The 21,588-nt window shown below is 42.0% G+C and overlaps 1 protein-coding gene and 1 long non-coding RNA gene across 5 annotated transcripts in view; one reads left to right on the top strand and one right to left on the bottom strand.

Moving 5' to 3' along the window:
* Positions 1–17,092, top strand: part of LOC135305443 (uncharacterized) — a 162,823-nt gene extending 145,731 nt beyond the window's left edge. The window contains exons 9-10 of the long non-coding RNA XR_010366616.1: positions 14,706–14,806; positions 16,328–17,092. This is a non-coding gene — a long non-coding RNA (uncharacterized LOC135305443). The remainder of the gene's footprint in view (positions 1–14,705; positions 14,807–16,327) is intronic.
* On the bottom strand, positions 1,846–21,519 carry ATG4C (autophagy related 4C cysteine peptidase). Of its 4 annotated transcripts, none has more exons than XM_064429114.1 (12): positions 21,364–21,519; positions 21,050–21,141; positions 18,760–18,890; positions 17,874–17,957; positions 17,003–17,236; positions 14,262–14,583; positions 12,311–12,381; positions 11,014–11,150; positions 8,754–8,832; positions 8,014–8,090; positions 5,081–5,200; positions 1,846–2,193 (listed from the first exon to the last, which is right to left on the bottom strand). In XM_064429114.1, the coding sequence occupies exons 3-12, from the start codon at positions 18,833–18,835 to the stop codon at positions 2,023–2,025; spliced, it is 1,371 nt and encodes a 456-aa protein (XP_064285184.1). In that variant the 5' UTR covers positions 18,836–18,890; positions 21,050–21,141; positions 21,364–21,519; the 3' UTR covers positions 1,846–2,022. The 4 variants fall into 4 exon arrangements, with proteins under 4 accessions (XP_064285184.1, XP_064285185.1, XP_064285183.1 ...); XM_064429115.1 differs by having other exon boundaries at positions 21,275–21,474; XM_064429113.1 differs by having other exon boundaries at positions 21,050–21,474.
* Between the last annotated feature and the right edge of the window lie 69 nt (positions 21,520–21,588).

Raw genomic sequence — 21,588 nt, 5'->3', positions numbered from 1 at the left:
TTTCCCTCAGTTAGAAAAAAACAAAAACTTCCACTATTTAATAATTCAAAGATGTTTCAGCCACTACATTTTTTATCCAGGTGGAAAAAGACTGAGAGAAGAGAAACTGTTCCATCTTTCTAGGGAAGTTTGCTGTTGGAATGACAGACCCACATTTTCCTTTTTAACATTTCTGTGCTACAGCTCTTGTAATTCCTTGTGGGCATTGCCATTCCAAGGAACCAAAGGCCTTTGGAGGAGCAGCTCCTTTCTGCAGACACAACAGGCTTAGGTGGGATTTTCTGAAGGTCCCTGAATTCAGGTGGTGGAGTTGTGGAAGAAGGAAAATTCAAGCACCAAGCACAACTTGGTGTCTGATTCCCTGTCCACTGCCACCCAAAGGAACCAGCCTGAGGCCTTTGCACCTCCTTGTGCTCCACTCACCAGCACTCTTCTCTCTTCTAACTCTGACATCCACAATTCTCCTCATTTTGACATCTAAATTCCATAAATATGTTGTTTACTCCCTCTTCTGGGCTATTAATGAAAAATCTGAAGATCAAGCCAAACATCCTCACATACCTGTTAGTTAAGTCATATTATGCCAAATATTAGCAGGATGCAGCAGTGCAGAGGTTACTGATTTAGACAAATAATGTGTGGAGTTTTGTCCCTTGAAAACAAATGAACATTTTGCCTTTTTTGAGTATTAATTAACACATGCAAATGCACTCTCCAGCCCTGCCACAGACACAGACCTGGTCTAGTTCTGCTTGAAATTTATCCATTAGTCACTTCTTGCTCATAAAAGTAAAAGGTGCTTTAATGAACAAACATGGTGCTTATTATTTGGATCAGCAACACTTGTGCCTCTGTGCCTGAGCAGCACTTAGACCAGGTAACATTTGGTTTACAACACAACCATAAAATCTGCCTTTATTGCAAATAAACAGAGTATTCACCCCTTACAATATTGGTTTAGATGCAGGATTATATTCACTGTTAGAGGATCTAATATTAATATAAAAGGCACATGCACTTCATGTTTTCATACCTCTTTTATTTCCCAAGCAGCGTTAATATGGTTTTTTAAATATTGTATTTACTTTGTTAAAACATGAAACTATTTCTGTACATTTGTTTGCAATCTGAGAACACACACCACCAAGTAATCATTTGTACAGCAACAACACGTATCAAAACAAAAAATCATCACAGCCCAGAATTTTCTACATCCACCCCTATTTGCTTTGATTTAAAAGCTGCTCTGGCAGGAGAAGCCTCACCATTATGGTAGCTGAAACAGGAAACAAACACTGCTCTCTTCTAATAATTGTCTCCAGCTGCTTTGATTGGTTGCAGTTAATATTAATAGTATAACCTTTAAAAATTGTGGGGAAAGGTAATACTTTATCTTCACTCCTCATATTAAGGCTCCAAAGCAAGCTTAATGAGAAACCATTAGAAAGTCATACTGCTAAATAGTATCTTAACTCCCAATTCAGCCTATATAATTATGGCAGGACTGCCAGTGACAGGGACTCCTGATCCATCAACCTCACCCTTCCAGCAGGAGCTGCTCTGGATGGTGGCAGGGTGGCAGCACAGCTGGCAGGGCCACACAGCTGGGACTTGTCCCCTTCCCACAGGAACAACTCCAGCTGTGCTGCAGACAGGAACAACTGGATGTGCATCCCTGGCAAAGGCAGCCCTGCCCAGGAGTGGCCTGGAATGGCAGCACAGGAGGGCACAGGCTGGCATTGAGGGACTGGCCAGGCTTTGCAGGCTCTGAGCAAAGCATCTCCCTTCACTACCACAACACACAGACACTCCTCCAGCCAGCAGTGAGCAAAAATAATTAGTACATACATTAGTAACTGACATCTTAAAGACTTTTAACATATAAAACATTATCATCTTTATGAAAATAGACCAATTTCAGTACAGGCTTGCCTTTTTGGGGGAGGAATTCAGGTACATTTTTTATAGTTAAAAGGCAAGTGTTCTCCTGGACAGCTGCCGATGCTCTCGTGTAAAACGTCCTCAAAGCAAGACAAACTCCTCTGTACTAAATCTCTTCAGTCTTTTCTTCTCATCCTCGGAGAAAAGGTCATTTTCTTCATGGAGTGGACTGGAAGCAAAGTCATAGTCTCTAGAATGACCCTTGACAAAAGTAAACAGGGGATATTTCTCCTTGGATGAAGATTTCAGCATCTATAATGCAAAACAAACCAGATAAAACATTAATTGGAAATGAAGAAATACAGCAAGCACAGATATTCACCTGCTGATGACTGCCAAGTAAAAAATGCATTATTTTAATTATCTCATTAGACAAAAGCATTGCACAATCTAAACATTTCCCCCTCCTATATTTCCTTTCTCAGGTAGCTGCTGATTTCCTGCCTATCCCTGTTTCTGAGCACACAGATCACCTGTATGTGCTGTCACACTCAGTGCAACAAAGAGAAAGATAAAAGGATAAAAGACAGAAGATAAAAACCTCTACAAAATAGTTAATGACCATAAGGGTCTCCTCAAGCCCAGGTGTGAATTCTGCAGCTACTGTGCATCCTGGGGGGATTTTTACTGTAGAATCAGCAGGTGCAATATTCAGTGTTTTTATTAGAAGTTCAAACACATTCACCAATGTAAATAAGGCAGTCAGGAACACGTGGCTCAAACCAGATTGGTGACAGCCACAAGGAACCAGGGGGCCCAAAATCTTTTCTTTATAAATAAGAAAACTGAGCATGGAGGAAGGGGGTGTGGGGAATGATAAATACTGAAACAGATCAGCAAAACATCTTTAAGAGCAGATAAAACCCCACTAAATACTGAAAGACATTTCAGCCTTTCAGGGTGTTTTGTCCACTGATTTACTTTTTAATTTGTTTTACTTTTTCCTACCTGCTTGGGAAAAACCAGCCCAGTGTTGCAGTGGCTGCAGAACTACATCAGACTAGAGATACACACTGTGAAGAACTAAAAATCACTGAGCACCATTTCAGGAGAACAATCAGTCTAAAACAGTAAAAAATCCCCAAAGAGATCTTTAAACAGTAAGAACTATTTAAAAAATGACTGTCAGGGGTTGAGGGGGCATTTAAAAAGTAAGAAAAAAAAATCAATCCCAGTAAAATCCTGGGGTTCCACTGCCTTGTCTGTGTTCAGCTCTACTGAAACTTCCATTTTCACAACTGAGGGAGGTGAGGAAACCCTAAACAGAGGAACTGGGCAAGGAAATACCTAACCAAAGTCCAGTGAAACCTGGTCAAGATGTGTGTAACTCTCATCACACCTCCTCTCAACAGTGACCACAGAGAATTTGAAACTCTTGCAAGTTTCCTTGAGACAGCATTACAGTGATAGCTAAAGGAGTTTATTGATAAAATCAGTGTTTCTGTGATATTTTCAGTATTTCTGTGTTACACTGTCACTGTTGTCACTGCAACAAGAACTCTTGGTGCTGAGTCCATGCCTATCCCTCCCTCAGCTCCAGTTCTTCTCTCATCTCTGCTACATTTGGGCCACAGACAGGCAGGTGCAGCTCTGTGATAATCCCAAGGGATTATTTATTTTCTGGCATGGGCTTGGATAGGGAAACAACTCCCAGAGGGGAGCCTGAATATGGTTTGGATAGAGTTGCACCCATCACCCCACCTGGGCCTCAGTTCTGATGCCCTAATTTATCTGTCTCTAAATGTCCTTGTATGTTTATGAGGCCCATAATGTTTATCCTCAAGTATTAAAGCTAAATCTTCTCTCACAACTCTTATTACCCAAAAAAGCAGGCACAACCTGGATTCTTTAGTTCAGCCCTCACAGGGCACACAAGGAATGCACTGAGCTTTATGGTTCAAGAATTACCACACTACAATTGCAAACAAAGGGAAAAATAAAGGAAGAGAAGGAAAACACAAAGGAAGTGAAGGAAGGATTGCAAGATCAATGGATAGAATGTTTCTGACATTGTCCCTGTATCCAAACTTTCCCCTCTTTTGAAACTGACACTGCCTGAAAAGTATTTCTAGAAAATAATGTCACTAATATTAAAGAGCTTCTAAGACACCAGGATAATAATTCCAACACTTGGATCAGTCAAGAGTATTTTCACAAATTGTGTTCAGGAAAAAACTGTACTTAATCCCAAACTTGAAATAACAGAAATAGGAAAAAGATAACTTCTGGTGGAACTGATTTTGTAATGAGATTTTTTCCTACCATGTTACAACATTCTATGTGACAGAACAGGAAAAGATGGAAGAACAGAAACTTCACTATTTAAACTTTCCATGGATCTGCTGCTTAGGAACTTCTGTTTCATGAAATCTCTTTTCTACCTCTCAGGGTAAGAATCAAAGAAACAACTTCAGCAACAATCGGTATCTATTTATTATAATCAGCATAAAGTTAAAAAAATGCTTTTTTGGCTGTAGTACTCATACCACTTCTCATGACATTCCAAGTGCTGGACAAACATTAACTCCTTGTGCTGCTGTGGTTGGAATACTAACATTGAGCCCATCTGCTGCTGCATCCTTTTCACAGAGCATTTTCTGAACCCACCGAACACAGAGCAGAGATGATGCTGCATTTCACACCCTCACACACTGGACTAACTAAGGAGAAAAAGCCTTGATTCCAGTGGGACCTAAATGAATCCCGAGCAGTTTTTCCAGGGGAAGGATGGAGTCAGACAGATTTGCTGGGTGGCACCTGCTCCGTGGAGCTCAGAGCCCTGAACTTCCAGCAGGAGAAGCCCCTTGTGCTAGGGAGAAATAATGAACAATTTGGGGTTGCTCCAACCCCTCCCTTCCCCCCAGCATCTCCCCGGGCTCCCGGGCCGGGCTGGAGGGGACATGGCCACTTCACGAGTGCCACCTCGTGGGCCCGGCCGGCGCCAGCCCCGCTCCCGCAGCCCAGCCCAGCCCGGCCTCCCTCCGGGAAAAGCCGCTGGGATGAGCGCCGAGCTGCGCTGCTGGCACGGCAACGGCAGCGACAAACGCCAAAGAGAATCGGGGCTGCCGAGAGGGGCGAGCTGCTTCTCCTCCCGTCCCCACACCCTGCTGAGGGATGGATCTGGGGACTCAGCACCTACCTTGGTGATTTCTTCAGAAGCCTTCTCGAAGTCCTGCACGGTCCTACAGTAAAATCCTATCGTGCAGCTCGGGTCCATCTTTTTGAAGGACATCTTTTTGGGAGAAGGACAGTGGAATGACTGCAAGTTTCCCAATGCAAAAACACAAAACACGGTTACAGTCAGGAATGGCACAGATCCATGGGTTTACTTTTCAGCTTTAAACCATCCAATCCCCTGAATTAAACCCCAGCACAGACTTTGGAAGTGATTTCTCCCAACCCCCCCCCAAATATCCAAGTGATTCCACCCTTCCCCAGCGGTGTAAAACCTCCTGCTGCTCAGGCTGCATTCCCAAACTTCCCCACACACCAGGTTAGTTTGGAATCTGTCACAGCTCTGCTGCTCCCAGCAATACTTTATGAATATTCCCAAGGCAGAGAAGGTGAATGCTCTTCTGCAAATTGAATTTGTAACAGCTTTTGCACTATCTTACTGCTTTACTACCACTGCCCAGTGCCCCTTCCCTCCCCCAGCCTCCATAAAAGAGACATAATGGAATAAACCAACCTCATGCATTTTCCTTCAGTAAATGAAATGGGCTCAAAAACCCACAAAACACACAAAAGCAAAACCATATTACAATGATCCACAAGTAGGGAAAAACCAAACATGCCCTGCTTTACAAATGGGTTTTTCCTCACATGAAATCTCTTTCCCTGACAGATGCTGCCCCGCCAGTGCTGTGGGCTGATACTTTCAGCAGCCCTGCTGTAAGAGAAAACAAACACAAAACCCCCTTCCCCACGCTCCTCACTCAGTTTATGAGGGAAAAAATAAGTATATCCCATCTGCCCTGATTCTGTGGTTATTTATTACAGGAACTGCAGTGGTGGTGAAGCTCTTTGTCCAGTAACTGCAATTATTTCCTCAGAGGGAGCCAGTCCCCTCCACTCTGCCTCTAACACAGAGGGTGACCCATCATCCTCCCTCTATTAAATCCCTTTTTTTGCTAATCACAAAAATCAATCCACAGAAGACAGCACTGGTTCCCAAATCCGAGTGTAACCATCCCTGCAGCAGTTTTACATAATAAAATATATTGTTCTTTCCTGGTGATTACAAACCCGAGAGGTATTTCTGTAAAACCTCTGCTAAAAAATATCCACCAAGATGATTAGGGCTATTTCAGCAAGATTGATTTAGTCACTGCTTTTTCTCCTCACCTTTTTCATAAACAGCAATTGTATTTTTAATATTAATTCCTGAGTTATCAAATGTACTTAAAAAAAAATTAAAAAAACAAATCCTGCCTTCCACATCCCATTGCAGCAGCAAACCTTTCCCTACAGTTGTGCAGGAGGTTTAATGCTGCACAAATCACTGCACAACAAAGAGAAGTGGGGAGGATTTTTTTTCCCCATTCCTCCAAACAAATGGATGCTGGAAGCCAATACAGAGTGGATTGATTTCCAACTTATTCTGGACAATTTGTCAATTTTGAAAATACTCCCTACAGATAAATCTAACAAGCAACTATCCACACTAAGAAAGCAATTTCTGTTTACTTTTGACATTTCTGGACAAAGATATAATACTATTAAATGCAGCAAGCATTAAATTGCAATCTATTTTCCGTCTGCAGGAAAGCATTAGGATGAGATCAAGCCAAGCTGGCAGCTTGCATACCTTCCAAACACAGTCTAAAACCGTGGTATTATTTAGAAATTCAGATTAATGCCAGTCTGCAGCACAATTTTGAGGCTGAGTCATAGGAACAGAACCCAAAAGATGTGTTTTTGTAGCTTGGCCACAGCAGGACCTTAAGGAATTCACTTCAGCTCTGCTGCTCTGTGCTCTTCCACCTTTTGTGGTTTTTCCCAAACTGTAAAATCTTAGGGGGCACTGGAGCAAAACACAGTTGTGAGGATAACGGGGAAGGAGCTGGGTGATCATCCCAGGCAGAGCTGGCACTCACCAGCTCTTCTCCAGCATCTCAACAGGGCAAACCTAAAGGCATCTCTGAACACAGCAAACTTCCTGCCTGGGTATCTGCTGACCCATTTTGCTGCTGTGTTCTTCTGCTCCATCCGGAACCTTCTCATTTCCTAGAGAATCTTCACTTCTGTATTATGTAACATGCTAACTCAAGCATTCTGTTAAGCATAAATCATGGAAAACATGAAGTGTTTGCTTTAAGGATTTGACACCAGCCCTGTGAAGGGCCTTTGAGATTTTTTATTTATCTATGACCAGTTCTCCTGAACACCATTTTGCTCCAGCTCTGTTCTGGAGCAGCTGCTGCTGCCCTGGCTGTGGATGCCCCTCAGGATGAGCCAAGAGCTGCTGGAAGTTCACCTGAAGTTGGGCACAAGAGCAAGGAGAGTTTGTGCGGATGGCCCTGAGGATGTGACTGAGTGCTGAGGCCACTGAGCACTTCCTTGCAGCTGGCAATGTTTTCCCAGGACAGCTGTAAATTGAGCTCTCTAATCACCGCCTTTAGCTCCCTCTATTTCCAGGCTCCTGCTATTGAATACCACAGGAATTCTCCCTGATGTTGCTTGTAATTTGAATTAAAAAAAAAAACAACAAACAAACAAAAAAACCCAGAAAGAGAAACTATCAACCCCAAACCCAAACAGGTTTAAGATCTACAAATATAATCTATTTTCTTTGATGGAAAATCACTTAAATGAAGTGATCATCTATTTTGGAGATTTTATGATCATTAAAAAGAAAACAGATGAAGATTAATGAAGTAAAAATTAAACCTCCATATTGAGATTTAACCTCTGGTCATTTTTGTTGATTATAGGCCTATAAAGAAGGGCAGGACATTGATAAATAACATGTAACTGTAAAACCATAAAGCTGCAGCTAGCTAGAACAGCTCTAAATAATTAGTGTTTGATTCATATGGGAAGAAAACAGTGCCAGCTCTATATCCATAGTACCTCAAGAGGGAAATCCTTTATGCTGACATCTACAAAAGATTGGCAGTAATGAGGATCCATGTAAATCAAACTGTCATCTGCAAGGACAAAACAGAAGACAAGTAATTCAAAAAACACCTTATTATTACACTGCTTACAATCCAATTTCTATGCAGAACAGCTGGAAAAAAAGCCAGTGAGTAACTGCTTGCCAGGCTGATACTCATTGACTGAAGCATAGGTTTTTGCAGGACAGATTAACTTTTGCATAATCAAATATGCTTGTATAAGCAGAATTTTTATAAAGTGATGAAACTGTCATTTAATTTTTGGTGATAAAATTACTTTTACAAACACACAATTATATTCTGGAGTTTGCATATGAAAAATGTATCGCCCTGCTTCATCCTGACAGCAAGAATATATTGCTTGTCATTTAGGCATCAACTAACACCACTTAAAGCAGGAGAGAGTAAATACCTAAATAAGAACTGCCAGGCAGGAACAGCAAACGCTCCTCAAGTTTGGTGAAACAGATAAATTATGCCTTGTTTATGCAACAAGGGAAATTAAATGTACATTTTACAGAATCCAATTACTCCGTGGGGTAAATGACAAATGGCTGGACTTGGGGAGATGTGATGAATTAATAAGGTACTCATTTTACTATTTTAATCACGCTATTTCCCACTGCTTCAGTATTAACTTCCTACTCTGAGAGAAAAAAATACTGAGGAGACATAACACACTCAAACACTAACCTTGGAATCCAGCAAAGTAATAGGATTGCTTGGGTCTGCCACCAATGATGCCAACACAGTACTCCAGGCTTAAAATTCCCTACAACAAGAACAGGGAATCATTCAGATTACCAAAGTATTAAACTGAATTAAAATATTTGCTTTTTGCTCTTTTAGGCAAATAGTTTTGGTTTTTTTTTTAAAGATTGACTCCATGACTTCCTGGGGCTTGACCAAAGTGAAACCACACCAGCAGATATTCCAGGGAAAATCCTCCCTTCCCATGAGACAGCCACATGTTTTTGGGGGGGAGACAAAATATCATGTCACACACTGAGCACTCAGTTCCTCAGTCCAAACATCCCCAAGTATTGAGATTTCCAGCTTTCACACACATTTATTTACATCCTGTGCCCCTGGGGACTCTCTTCCTTTTGCACTCAAATGGACAAGCCTGGCCAGAGCATCAGCTTTTACATCCTGGCCAGAAATGCCAGCTGAAGTTAAAAGGAATTGATTACAAGGTCCAGCTCCAAAACCAGCTGCCCCACAGCTGAAACACACAACAGCCAGGCCCCAGGAGCTGGCCTGGGGGGCACAGGAACCAGAACCTTCTGAAGGCAGAACTTTTGGGAAGAGGACATTACTAAGAGTAAGAAGGGAATTTTTCTTTCAACAAAAAGATTAACATTGTCACACTACTAACAACAAGGCTTCTCAAGAGAAAATCTTCCCTGGTTAGACAAGGATAAAGTCACTTAAAAACCTTCCCTGAGATGCTACAGAGTCAAATCCAGCATGGTTTACACAGGGTAAGGAATTGATGCTTATTTAAAATACAAACAAGAAGGTTTTCTTAGAAAACTTCTTTAAAATATAAAGGAGGAGGTTTCATTAGCAAATGCTCTGAGCATCACAGAACATTCAGGTAGATCAGAGGCAAAGGCTCCAAGAGCCAAGGAGGGCAGAGCAGAGAGGGAGCAAAGCTGCTCAGAGTAATGGATAACTGTTTAATCTATGGCAAGCTTCTTGAAAAAGTGAATATAAAAAATTTATCAATTTTCACCCATAAATATAAAACCCTTTGTAGAAATTACCTCTTGTGCTACATTCTAAAATCTGCATTTTTAACTTAAAGCCAGACTCCCAAGAAATGTGGTCACTTCTTGGGAGCAGACACTGGAGTGACTGATTCAGGCAATTGAGAGCCCTCTTATCTCAGCCTCCATCAGGCTGCAGCAGCCTTGGCAAGGGAGCAGCAGGAATCACTCAGTGCAGCCAGCTAAAAACTGAAACTTTCCCAAACCAACTGTCTGAAAACGTAAGGAAAATAATCAGGGAAAATTTTAATAACAATTTAAGTTCATAACTTATAGGTCTTCACCAGTCCATCTTCCCATGCCAGTAAAAATCAAAATGTTTTCCTGAAATGTTACAGTGAAGAGACAGCCCCAAAATAAATCATGTTACAGACTCTCAGCCTTCGTCTGTGCTCCTACACTGAGGTAAATGAAAAATGAACCCAAAACTTAAAGACAGATCAAGAGGAGATGGAAAATGAAATAAAAGCAGCAGGGCTAAGAGAACGAGCCCTTCCCTAGGAGGAGCAAGAGGCAGGATTACAGCACATCCTCAGCTGTCTGCAGAACCTCTGCTGACAAAACCACAGCACAGACCTTCCCCCTCTGCCTTCCCCTTGAGTTTGCCTTTTTTCCAGCTCATTTTTATTGTGGTTACTGCTTGCTACTCCTGTACCACCATGCTCAGAAACATTCATCCAGACAGGGAAAAAACAATTCAAGGAGTGAATAAAAAAATCAAATAATTCCATGGGAACAAAGAGACAAAAGAAAATGGGAAGAACAGACAGGCAACAACTTAAAACCATTTGAACCATTTTCTTATTTAAGAAAATAAGAATCAGAGCAAGGAATGGAGTGTATCTATATTTTAAAATGCTGCCTGATCCTTAGTTACATATGCTATTAGAGTCCTGCTAGATTAAATTACCATTTGTAATTTGAGGCACTGCATTAATGTCTTTTCAGGTGGCTGCTGGAGGAGCAGGACAGTTATCACTGCTTTACCAAGGGACATCATGTGCTCTGCAATTATGTCTGATCTTGTAATAGGGAAATTTCAAATCTGTAAAGTCAAACTTTACAACCTTCAACTGTAAAATCCCCACCACACATTTAATGGGGAGAATCACCCTCGTGAAGCTGCTTTTCATATCCCCTTGTGCTACTCTTTGAAAAATGATTGAACTCTCATTTCATACCTTTACAAACTCCAGGTAGTCTGTGTTTGTTCTCTCCCCACCGAGTCTCACAGGAACCAGAATAATTACAGCTTTTGTGCCTGCCTTCCCAGAATCCACAAGAGAGCACTGCCTGTCAATAACATCCGAGCTGTAGACTGAGACACACAGAAATATTCAGATTTCAAACAGAACCTCCAGGTTTACAGACACACCTGCAACGTGGCATCACAGTGTGACAAACTAGAACTGCAAACTGCCCCTGCAAACCTTGCTGTCCTCCCAAAACACAGCCCAGGTGTTGGAGCCCTGGGTGCTGAGAATTTTGGGCTTTCTGTGCTGACAGGCACTGACCCCCAAGAGAACACTGCATTTAAGCTAAAGCCATGGAGAAGGCTTCCAAAATTGAATTATAGAACTAGAATTATAGGTATGTAGTTTAAATAGAAGTGTGCAATACCACACTGTGATAAACTTAAAGTTTTAGAATATAGTACTATATATACATATATATATCAAGATAGAAGTTTTAGAACAGTAACTAGTCCTTCACCTTCTTCTTCATGACTTTAAGTAATATTGTGTAATTAGATAAACGAAAGTCCACATTACAAGGTACAGCTAGTTAGTTATTAAGTTAAAAGTAAAAATAATTTAAGTATAATTTCTTAATTAGACAATTTATCCTTTAAAACCTTACAAAAGGAGAGATAAAACTCAATTTAAAAATTGTTAAAGTTCTATAGTACTTACAATTACAGTACTACACAATTTATAAGACTGTAATATAAATAAGAACTAATAATCATCTAAATCCAAACAAAAAATACCATCTCATAGATTAACCCCAACCTTAAAGGGAAAAAAAAATAAAACTCAACACCCAGGTGACTCAGAACCAGGGCTGAGCCTCCTCATTCCCAGCAATATTTTGTGGAATGGGAATTGCTGCTGCAGAGTTGCAATGCCAAGGAAATGCAGAAGGGGTAGGTCAGGAGAAAGCCAATAAATATTTATTGCTGCATATAAACTTCTGAAAGAAATAATTAAAACTTGAAAGCTTCCAACTAACAGAAACATCTACATGTAAAAGGAAAAGAGGCAATAACTGATTTGCTGATTTGGAATTCCACTATAAAATACCAAACCAGCAATGAACAATCTGCACATACCAAGAGCCCCTTTGTCTACATAATCTCAGTTTTGTGGATCCACCTCATTGGGATTTTTTTCCCTTTAAGCCTCTATTGTTAAGTGCTAACTGAAAAGCATAAAAAGCACTTAAAATGTTTGCAAAAATCTACAAAATCACAGTTACCTGTACAATCCTGGGCAACGTAGACTGTTACTCCTTGCAGCTCAGGGTCTCTTGCTTCTTCAACAGCTTTTCTAAGTACAAACACAAAACTATTTAACTTACCATTCATTAAAAAAATAACAATAAAAAACCATTATTTTGGTTTTTTAGAAACAGGTTGATTTTAATTATTTGTGATAGTTTTTGATTGTTTCAGTTTTTATAGGAGTTATTTTGTTTAATTCAAGACATCTTCCCTTCCTGATAAACACAGGTGGTGGGGTGGGATTTTTTACTTGTTTTTAAACAGTGAAAAATAAGAAATAACCAAGATCCAGCCTGTATCTTCCATGGATGTCTTGGCACCACGTTTTTCCCAAGCCAAGATGACAATGTCTGGCTATTTAGGAGAAATAATGAAACAAAACCAGGCCCCAAATCCCACAAACTTATAATGAAATTCATGTTCATTACTTTATTTCTTTCTGTTTATAACTATTTTCTGTCATGTATATTGATGATAAAGGCTAAGTTTGCTGACAAAAATACTATTTTCAACTCATTAGATCCCTTTATTTGACCTCAGTTCATATAACAAGCCACTAATTAGCACCTGGAAATAAAGTTTCACCACAACTTTCAGAAAGATAATTACAATATTAGACTCTCCTCAAAAGAGTCAGAGTAACAGAGCTAAAAAGTAAAATGAAATCCCTGTTGATAGTCAGAACCATGGTCATTTATCAGGGACAACATTTGCAAAGAAAGGGAACTGTTCAAAATGCAGGATTTACCTTTGAGTTCAAAGACACACCTGCATTACAGGGTCACTCTCCCTTCATTCCCCACTCTCTTTTGAGGAGTGGCTGAATGCAGGCATTCCCAAGTTATGAGGGAGCTGTACACTGTCAGTGCTGCTGCAAGAGACAAAGATCCAGCAAAGGAAACCTCTGCAGGGCTGGAAATCACCCCTGGGGTTGTGGTGAGTGTAACTGCACCAAATCCTCTCTGCTCCCATTAGGGACACAAATAATTTAATAGATAATTCATTAAAGCAAGCAAAAATTTCTGACTGCTTCCATCATGAGAAAAAAGTAGAATAAAACACATTAAAAATGCTAAACTCCTACATCCCTATTTGCATCTGCACGGATGCACACCTGATTATTTCAGTACAGCTGCACTTCAGATTAACATAACATTTACACTAAATATCAAATTCTTCTATTTTTATATATATAAAAATATATAAATGCATGAACTTTGCCTTCTGCTGCTTAAATGATTTATTAGTGATTTAGTTTATAGGTAAACTGGAATCCACTAAAAAAATAAACATGTAAGACTACAAAAAAAACCCAAAACATTCAAAGAACTGGGTATCAAGGCTCATACTATGGAGAAATTTGACTTTCGACTTTTTTTTAACCACGCTGAATGTCACAGACCCTTTACTTTTACTGGGATATAATTATAATATTAATAGTCCCATACATTTACAGTTTCACAAGAATTTGATGTGTGCAAAGAAATGCTGAAAACATCAATTTTAGCTCTGACATTTCATTACACTATCAGTACATTACAGCCCCCAGGTTACAGTATAAAAAAAAAATCTCTAATGTTATGCATGTTCCAAGGTTGAAAGAGTGGTTAGTTTTTAGAACATTTCACTAAATGCAGCTCTACTTAAAAGGGTTTGGGAGAGATACTTGGGATTGTACAAGAAAACAGGAATGTTGTGTTTTTTCCTGGAATAGGATTGAGAAAAGCTCAGCATTCATTCCTGCACCTGCTGCTGTTTCCCTTCCTGCCTATGAAAAAGCTCTGAAACTGCTCCTGATATGGGTGTTTTACAAAGCCAATAATGAACAGTTTGCTGCTCAGTTAGGCTGAAGCAATCTCAGGACACTCAGAAATGCTCCTGTGTGATGTGCCAAAGGAAAGGAGCAGAGAGCTGAAGGTGTTTTACCTCAAAATGTGAGCGACCACGGCGGGCCCGTACCAATCCCCCGCCATCTTCCCCGACTTCTTCCCATGCTCTATCAGCTGGTGCAGCCCAAAGGCTGCCAGGGGGGAGTCCCCAAACCAGGAGATGATTTTCCTGTGATAAACCTCATTCCTCCTCTCGGTGACATCCCAGTTCCTGCTGGCAGGGGGCCGGGCCAGCAGCCTGGGGTCCCTCTCGGCCGTGAGCGACGCCTCGAAGGAGGCCGTGAGCTTCCTCACGGTGCTGCTGGTCCAGGACTCCGAGTCACAGCTGTCCATGTCCAGGGCTTCTGGCCACACCCAGGCTGCAGCAGAAAGGCAAAAGCCATGTTAACATTCATGTGATGGCACAATTAGCAAAGCACTTCCCTTTGGCCCCCACGCTCATTAAAGCGATTATGTGTGTTTTACATGTCGCTGGTTGCAGGTGAACAAAGAATTCTAGAAGAGCAGGATTTGCTTGGATTTGCTTGGATTTGCTGGTGACCATCCCAGCCAGCTGAATAAACAAGATACACCTGATTACAGGTTAGAACTCCCTCACATATTAAACACATGAATGTTACTTCAATGCTATCCAAAAACCTTTTATCCGTATCAAACAAGAGGTTTTAAAACCTCTTAATTCTTCTTATTTTTCAGTTATTAAAAAACCATGCAGACCTGAGGAATTATTGATGTAAAAGCAAACATTTCTTCCTGGCAAAATGGCAAAGGAGATCAGCAGAAAAACAGGCAGGCAGGTTTTTTTAATTCACTAAATTCATTAATTCCTTTTGATTACATGGCAAACTTGTTTAAATATCATTCAGTATCTTCAGCCTGCTTTTCTAGCTGATGGTTTCCCTATGGATGCATCCCACACAGCACTCCTCCTACAGAAAGGGGTTCAGCAGGCCCAGGAAAATGCCTGGAATTCTCCCCCAATTCCAGCAAGTACTCCCGACACAGCCAGCTCAGTGGAACATCCTCACAGGCCCTGCTGTTCTGGGCTCTCAGCTTCACACTCCAGCCAGTGTCTCAAGCACAGGCATTTCAAAGTAAAACTTCAAATTTAAAATCAAAACTCATTCACAACAACATTCAGCAGTATCTGGAACATTCCACATGGCAGTGGAAGTGTAAATATCTCAGCTAGAAACTTCAGGGAAGTTTTGCTTCCTAACAGAAACAACACCATTAAACAAGAACGAAAACATCTCTGGGAAAAGAGTAAACAGCCATGAAAAACTTCCTGTAAACACCTAAATATGTTTCCAAAGCTGCCCAAACCTCATAAAAAGCTTTTCAAAAGATAATTCACCAGCTGTCAGAAGACCAAGTTTGGAGCAAAGCAGCCCAGGAAGACCATCCCTACCCCATCTTTCTGTGGATTTGGATTGCCACAGGAACAAGAGCACTCTGGAATGACCCCATCATCTTCCAAATTAGGATACAAGGGGGACACACAAGGAATTCTTTGGAACCGTGGATTTTAAAGATAGAAACCTGAGGCTTTTTTTGTTTGGGGTTACTTCCAAATGAGCCATTACACACTCCTGCTCACAGGGAGGCTTCTGGGCAGGTCTTTAAATGTATGTATAAGAAGAGTGATATTTAAGGGATTTGTGTTCTCAGCAGAAGTATTTACAAACTTTTTGATATGTGCAGTCAGTTATTTAACTCAGAATGTTTTCTGAGTTAAATATCTACAGCCAAAGGCACATTCACTGAGCCAATCCCACAGCTCAGTCCTGACACTGCCAGGAATGGAGACTTTGTGCTGCAGCTGGGCTGGGACCTTGCTCCCAGCTTCCATCAGAGCTGCACAGCCAGGGCAAAGTGTGATCAAAACAGGCTTTCAGAAGGATCTTCTGCTGAAGTGTTCCTGAGAGCCCACACGTGGCTGAGCAAACAATGCCCTGTGTTCTCCCAACCCCCCCGGGCAGCCTCAGGCCTGTGCCTTGGCTCATTCTGAAGCAAGCAATGCATGATTGTTATGAAAGGGACTGGGAATGGGATGGAAAGAAAAGGTGTTTAACTCTGCCAACCTAAAATACTTCTCTGCAGGACATGGCTCAGCCTGGAAGAAGGAGGAGGACATGGACACTCAGCCCATGACAGCAGGAAGTGTCCCACAGCTCCTAAAGCTTCAGCTGGCTGTGACTGAGGGAGGACTTTGGGACAGACAGTGGTAAGGAAAAAAGGGAAGTTCCTCTCTAAGTACACGGGGGGAAGGGAAGGAATGACACAGTGAACATTTCCACACAGAGAATGATGTATTAAAGTTAGATTAGAATCCTTCTAGGAACTCAATATATTAACAGCAGAAGAAATTCAATAATGGACAACTTTAGAACTGATAAAAGAACATCACTTCTGCCATAGCCCACAGCTATGGGCTGGGGAACTCACTCCTACATCTGGAGTTCAAGAAACAATCAAATTTCCAGAGAACTGGGCATGTGCATGGGTAAGAACACCCAGATAGGAGGATCACACTTTTGTGATGTGTTAACTCCCACTTGGATATTGGGAACTCCACAGAAGTTTGCTTTGGCACACTGTGGTTCTCAGAAATGGAAGAACAGGACAGCCCAGTCTCTGTGCAATGGGACAATTCCAACAGGAGTGAGGAGCCCACAACCAAAACCAGCTGGCCCTTCAGATTTGGGATAAAAAAAGGCCATTTTGGTCTCTACAGAATGCCTGTGCTTATGCAAACACAGATCTCTGCTGACTCACCCCTCCCAAGGAAATGAAGCATCAGCCCCTGAGCCAGCAGCATCTGCCCCGTTCTGAGCGTGCAGCCCCAGCCACAGTCTGTGGTTAAAGCAGAGCCCTTGATCTGAGGGAACTCCTCCCTGTAGGTCAGCCAGATCCTAGAAATGAAATCCTTGCGGAACTCCTCGACGTTCCCCGAAATCTCGGTGCTGATCTTATCAAAATTGGACCCATCTGTAGAGAGCTCCCCAGATTCTGCAAGGCAAAGCACACGTTAAGCTTGAATTAATTTGTTATGGCACTTCTGTTATTAGAAAGCAAATAACAAATATCAGATTTAGTAGAAAAACAAATTTACAAAAATTCACAATTGCCTCAAGTACAACAAAGGAAAACTGGAAGGCAAAGGTAACAGAAATGTGCCAGATAAAAAAGGAAAAATCACAAGAACCATGCAGACACCACTGTGCCAGTGGAACCACTGACCTGCACCTAAGTGCTTAATTCACCCAACTGTGAATGGTCAAATAAAGAGAGAGACTTAAAAAACTGCACACTGGAAAGTGATAACAGAGGTGTTGGTGCAGTGACCCAGATCAGGCCTTGTCACTGCTTCCATCAGGAGTTTTTAGAGAGGAAATCTCCAGCTGATGGTAAATTAAATGCAAATTACAACACAAATTTTTACAGAAATCACAAGGTTTTGGCGTAAAATCTGAATAAAGCAGGTTGGGAAGGGTTGCATTAGAGGTGGACATTTAAATGAGTATTTTCTAAGATTTTCATATTAACATTTTGGATTTGGTAATGTTAATGCCAGTCTTTCTAGACTATTAAAAATACTTTATTCCTGCTGAGGAAGACTGGAATGAGTGAAGAGCTCTGGACTCACCCTCAGTTTTGAAGTGGTAACATTTTCCCAGCAGAAAGACTGGAGAGCTCCTACTGAAGTAAGTTTTTGTTTTCAACACCCAGCCTAAAACGGATGCAAAACAAACACAAATTTGTGACTGAACTTTCCAAAAGGAAATGCTAACAGCATCTGGTTAAGCCAAAGCTAACCTTTGAAAGGAGAATAAAAAAAAAAGCATTGATATTGGGTTTTGGTCTCATTAAAAAATCCCATAAAAAGTGCAATGGCCACTATTCCCTTTCAGCCATGTGACAGCCTTAAAGAAAGCAGAAAAAAAAGCATCTTTTCATCTTGTCAGACATCTCCAAAACGCAGCTATGATTAATAAAGTTTATCAAAAATCTGGTGGTAAATCTGAGCAACCTCAGTCCTAAAGGAAAAGCAGAAAAATCAAGGACAGATTAGTAAAGGGCACACTTGAAAATCTGGTTGCTTATAAATGAATTACTGATGTTCAGCTGTGGAAAAATGTTACTCAAGGGTAGATTCTTCAGTGGGGTTTGTATCTCACACGCCACCCTTTTTTTTTCCCATAAAAGTACATTTATAAACAAAATATATCTTTGTGCAGATGATTCCATATTATCCCTGTTTAAAAGCCTATGCAAATCAAAATTAATTTACAGAATATATTTACTGTTTCCAAAATAAGTAAATTAAAATGAAATTATGCAAGGTTTATTTGAAAAAAATTAAAAGCTAAGGAAGTTTTTTAGTGGGGCTCATTTATAACATCAAAGAAAAAATTGTTACAAGAGCCATATTGCATTTGTAGTATTAATTAGTTATGACTCCATTCGTGTCAACAAGAAACACTCCATTCCTTTTAATGAGGACACATCTCACCACACTCTGCTCCACTTACTGTATTTCATGTTGTGCCATGCAGACATAAACTTTGATTTGATCTTTTCTACTTCATCTGTCCCCGTGGCCTCCATATTCAAATTCCAGAGAAAAAGCCATCTCTGTCTTGTGAGGCTTTCAGTTCTGCTGCTGCAAAAACCAAAATATAAACACTCAGCATCCCCCACTCAGGCACTTAAGCCCAGCATGGCCAGAAACAGCAATAAACTCACAGAGCCCTCCACCACCAGGCACTGAGAAGCAATCCCGTGTCCATGAATAAGTAATAAAATAATTTAATTCCAAATATACACCAATAAAAGCACTACGCAAAGCTAAATAAAAGATAATGTTCTCCAGCAGCTCTGCCTTGCACCACGAACTGCTCCAGAGCACAAAACCTGTGCTGGCACACGAGCACAGTCATTTTATCAGCAGTCAGGTGGAGAGCTGAGATGCAGCCCACTAAATAGCAAAGATGCTGCTCTTCTCTGCTGAAGAGAAAACAAAAAAGCACTTTTTGTGTGAGAATCCACCACAGTGCAGGCTAATTTTGTAAAAACTCCTGATAAATTTTCCAAGGAAATGCATTTACAGCTCTTTCTGCACTGCAAGATAAGACAGACTTCACCTTGAAAGCAACCTGAATAATAATTGGTAATAAATAAACAGCTAATTGGTAATGCCTTTATCCCTGTTTCTAAGAAATCTGGGAAAATGGGACAGAATCCCCTCCACAGCCCAGCTGCCCCATTTGTAACAGGAAGTTTGCTGTTAATTACCAGAACTTCCTTCACCATGTGCATTGTGTCACCTTGAAATACCTGACACAGAAAGTTTCTTGATGGTGTTTGGTGGCCCAAACCCTTGCACAGAGAGATGAAAAAAAAAATTGTGGGACATCAAAAGATGATCAACAGTGGGACATCACTGCAGCCTTCACAGAACTTTTATCTAAGTTCTGACAGCACCAGCTGACATGAGCAACAGTGAACTTCCTCGTTTAATCAATAAACTTGAGCCAGGAAAAAAACCCTTGCTTTAAAAGGAGTATCTAGAACAGTATTTACCTTTCCATGTGCTATTCTCCACAGAACTGGGATCAAAAGCAGGACAAAGACTTAACTGGGTCACTTCTCTCCGCTGGGAATGAATTTTAAGCAAAGCCAATCAGTGACAGTGTAATTAAGGAGAGGGTGAAGATGTCAGGGTGGCAGCAACATCTGAGCCTGAGGGTACTCACACAGATCCACTTTTTGGGGATCTGCAATCTGCTACCCAAACCACCCCCAGCACATTTTCCCACTATTCTCTCATGTTATCTCACAAAAATCTGATTTTTTGACAGAAGAAGAAGCAATGCCAACCCACAAACACGAGGGAAGGCTAAGGTTTTCCTAGTGAAAATAACAAGTGTTTACATCCCTGCTGTGATTAGCTTTGTGTTAAGCTGCGGGAGGAAGAAAAGGAAGAAGTTCAAGGTGCGTTTTAAATTCCTGCCTTTACCCCCCCTCTTTTTTCTTTAGGGAAAAAAAGGAAAGCCTGACTCCAGACAGCAAAGTGAACTTTTTCAGGAGGTGTGCTTGGTCCTGTCTTCCCTCACATGATCCATCAGCAACAACCATTTATCCAGACACCACTGACTGCCTTAAAAACCAATTCCTAGAAAAGCTTCCTCTGGCTAAAATTACAAATGAAACAAACTCTACAGTTCTGAAAGGGCCTGAAGACAAAATTATGGAAATGAGAAAGAAGCTAATTTTCATTTCAAAGATGATGGTCACCACAGCACATTTATCTTTCCTCCTGGTACATTTCTCCTCTGACATTATGCTAAAGATGCAAAAAGGGCGTCCAAGAACGCTAACACAAACCAGGTTTAATTTTTTCGCGGGGAAAACACAGGTTCTCCCCATCAGTGCAAGAAAGCATCAGTAAGAGTTCCACCGACATTAATGGAACAGCACCAGAAGGTCCCAGGAATACTGAAGGCAACGGGCATGAATATCAAATTACCAAACCGAATGGTTTTATCCCGAAGTTGCCCGAATTCTGAAGTTGTTTGGGTGCACATGACGAGGACGCTGCTCCCTCAGGGAGCACAGCACACGGCTGGAGCTGAGCCCCGGCCCCGGAGCCCCGAGGGGATCAGCTCACAGGGCTGGAAAAACCCCCCAAAACAGCATCTGTTAGCAAAAAGCACCGCAAGCTGCCGGTGAGACCGCAGCGGGAAGGATGAACGAAGCCTCGATGGGGTAATTATCAGATAAATGATCTCTTATTAACTAAGACTTCGGTTTCATGAGTACCTTGGAGGCGCCCGGAGCGGCAGCGGCGACAGTCAGCGAAAGCCACGCGGAAGGAGGACGGCGAGCAGCGGCCGGAGGTCATTTCCGAGGCGCTGCAAACACATTCGAGGGCAGTTAGAAACGACACTTGGAAGGCGGCTCGGAAAGAAAACCAGATTATTCCTTAGTGCTGCAGCAAGGACGGAGCGCTTGGAGCGCAGCAGCCGCGCAGGAGCCCACACGCACCGCGGGAAGGGGCTCGGCGGCTCCCGGCCCCACAGGACACGGCCGCGCCCGAGCCGCCGCCGCGGAGAGCCCGTCACACGCCCGCTCACCCCTCACGGAGCCGCCTCCGCCATGCCCGGGGCCGCCCGGGCAGCGCGCGGCCTCCCGGCGCTGCTCCGGCCGCGGCGCAGCGGCGAGCGAACTACAACTCCCGGCGGGCGCCGCGGCGGGGGCGCGGCGTGGAGAGCGGCTGTGTGAGCGCAAGGCACGCTGGGAAGTGTAGTCCGGAGGGAGAGCGGCTGGGAGGCGGGAGGGAGGAAGAGGACGGAGGAAGA

Source organism: Passer domesticus, chromosome 7, assembly GCF_036417665.1.
Source record: "Passer domesticus isolate bPasDom1 chromosome 7, bPasDom1.hap1, whole genome shotgun sequence".
Taxonomy (NCBI): domain Eukaryota; kingdom Metazoa; phylum Chordata; class Aves; order Passeriformes; family Passeridae; genus Passer; species Passer domesticus.
Note: the sequence above shows the minus strand (reverse complement) of the source record. Positions and strands in the feature narration are given on the sequence as shown.

Bases quoted from the DNA above. Each gene is read 5' to 3' on its own strand.
- ATG4C (XM_064429112.1), bottom strand. The intron at 5,201-8,013 runs GTACTATGGATA...GGAAACTTGCAG, and splicing joins TAAAGGATTTCCCTCTTGAG to TCATTCCACTGTCCTTCTCC. The intron at 2,194-5,080 runs GTAGGTGCTGAG...TTTGCATTATAG, and splicing joins CTTCTGAAGAAATCACCAAG to ATGCTGAAATCTTCATCCAA.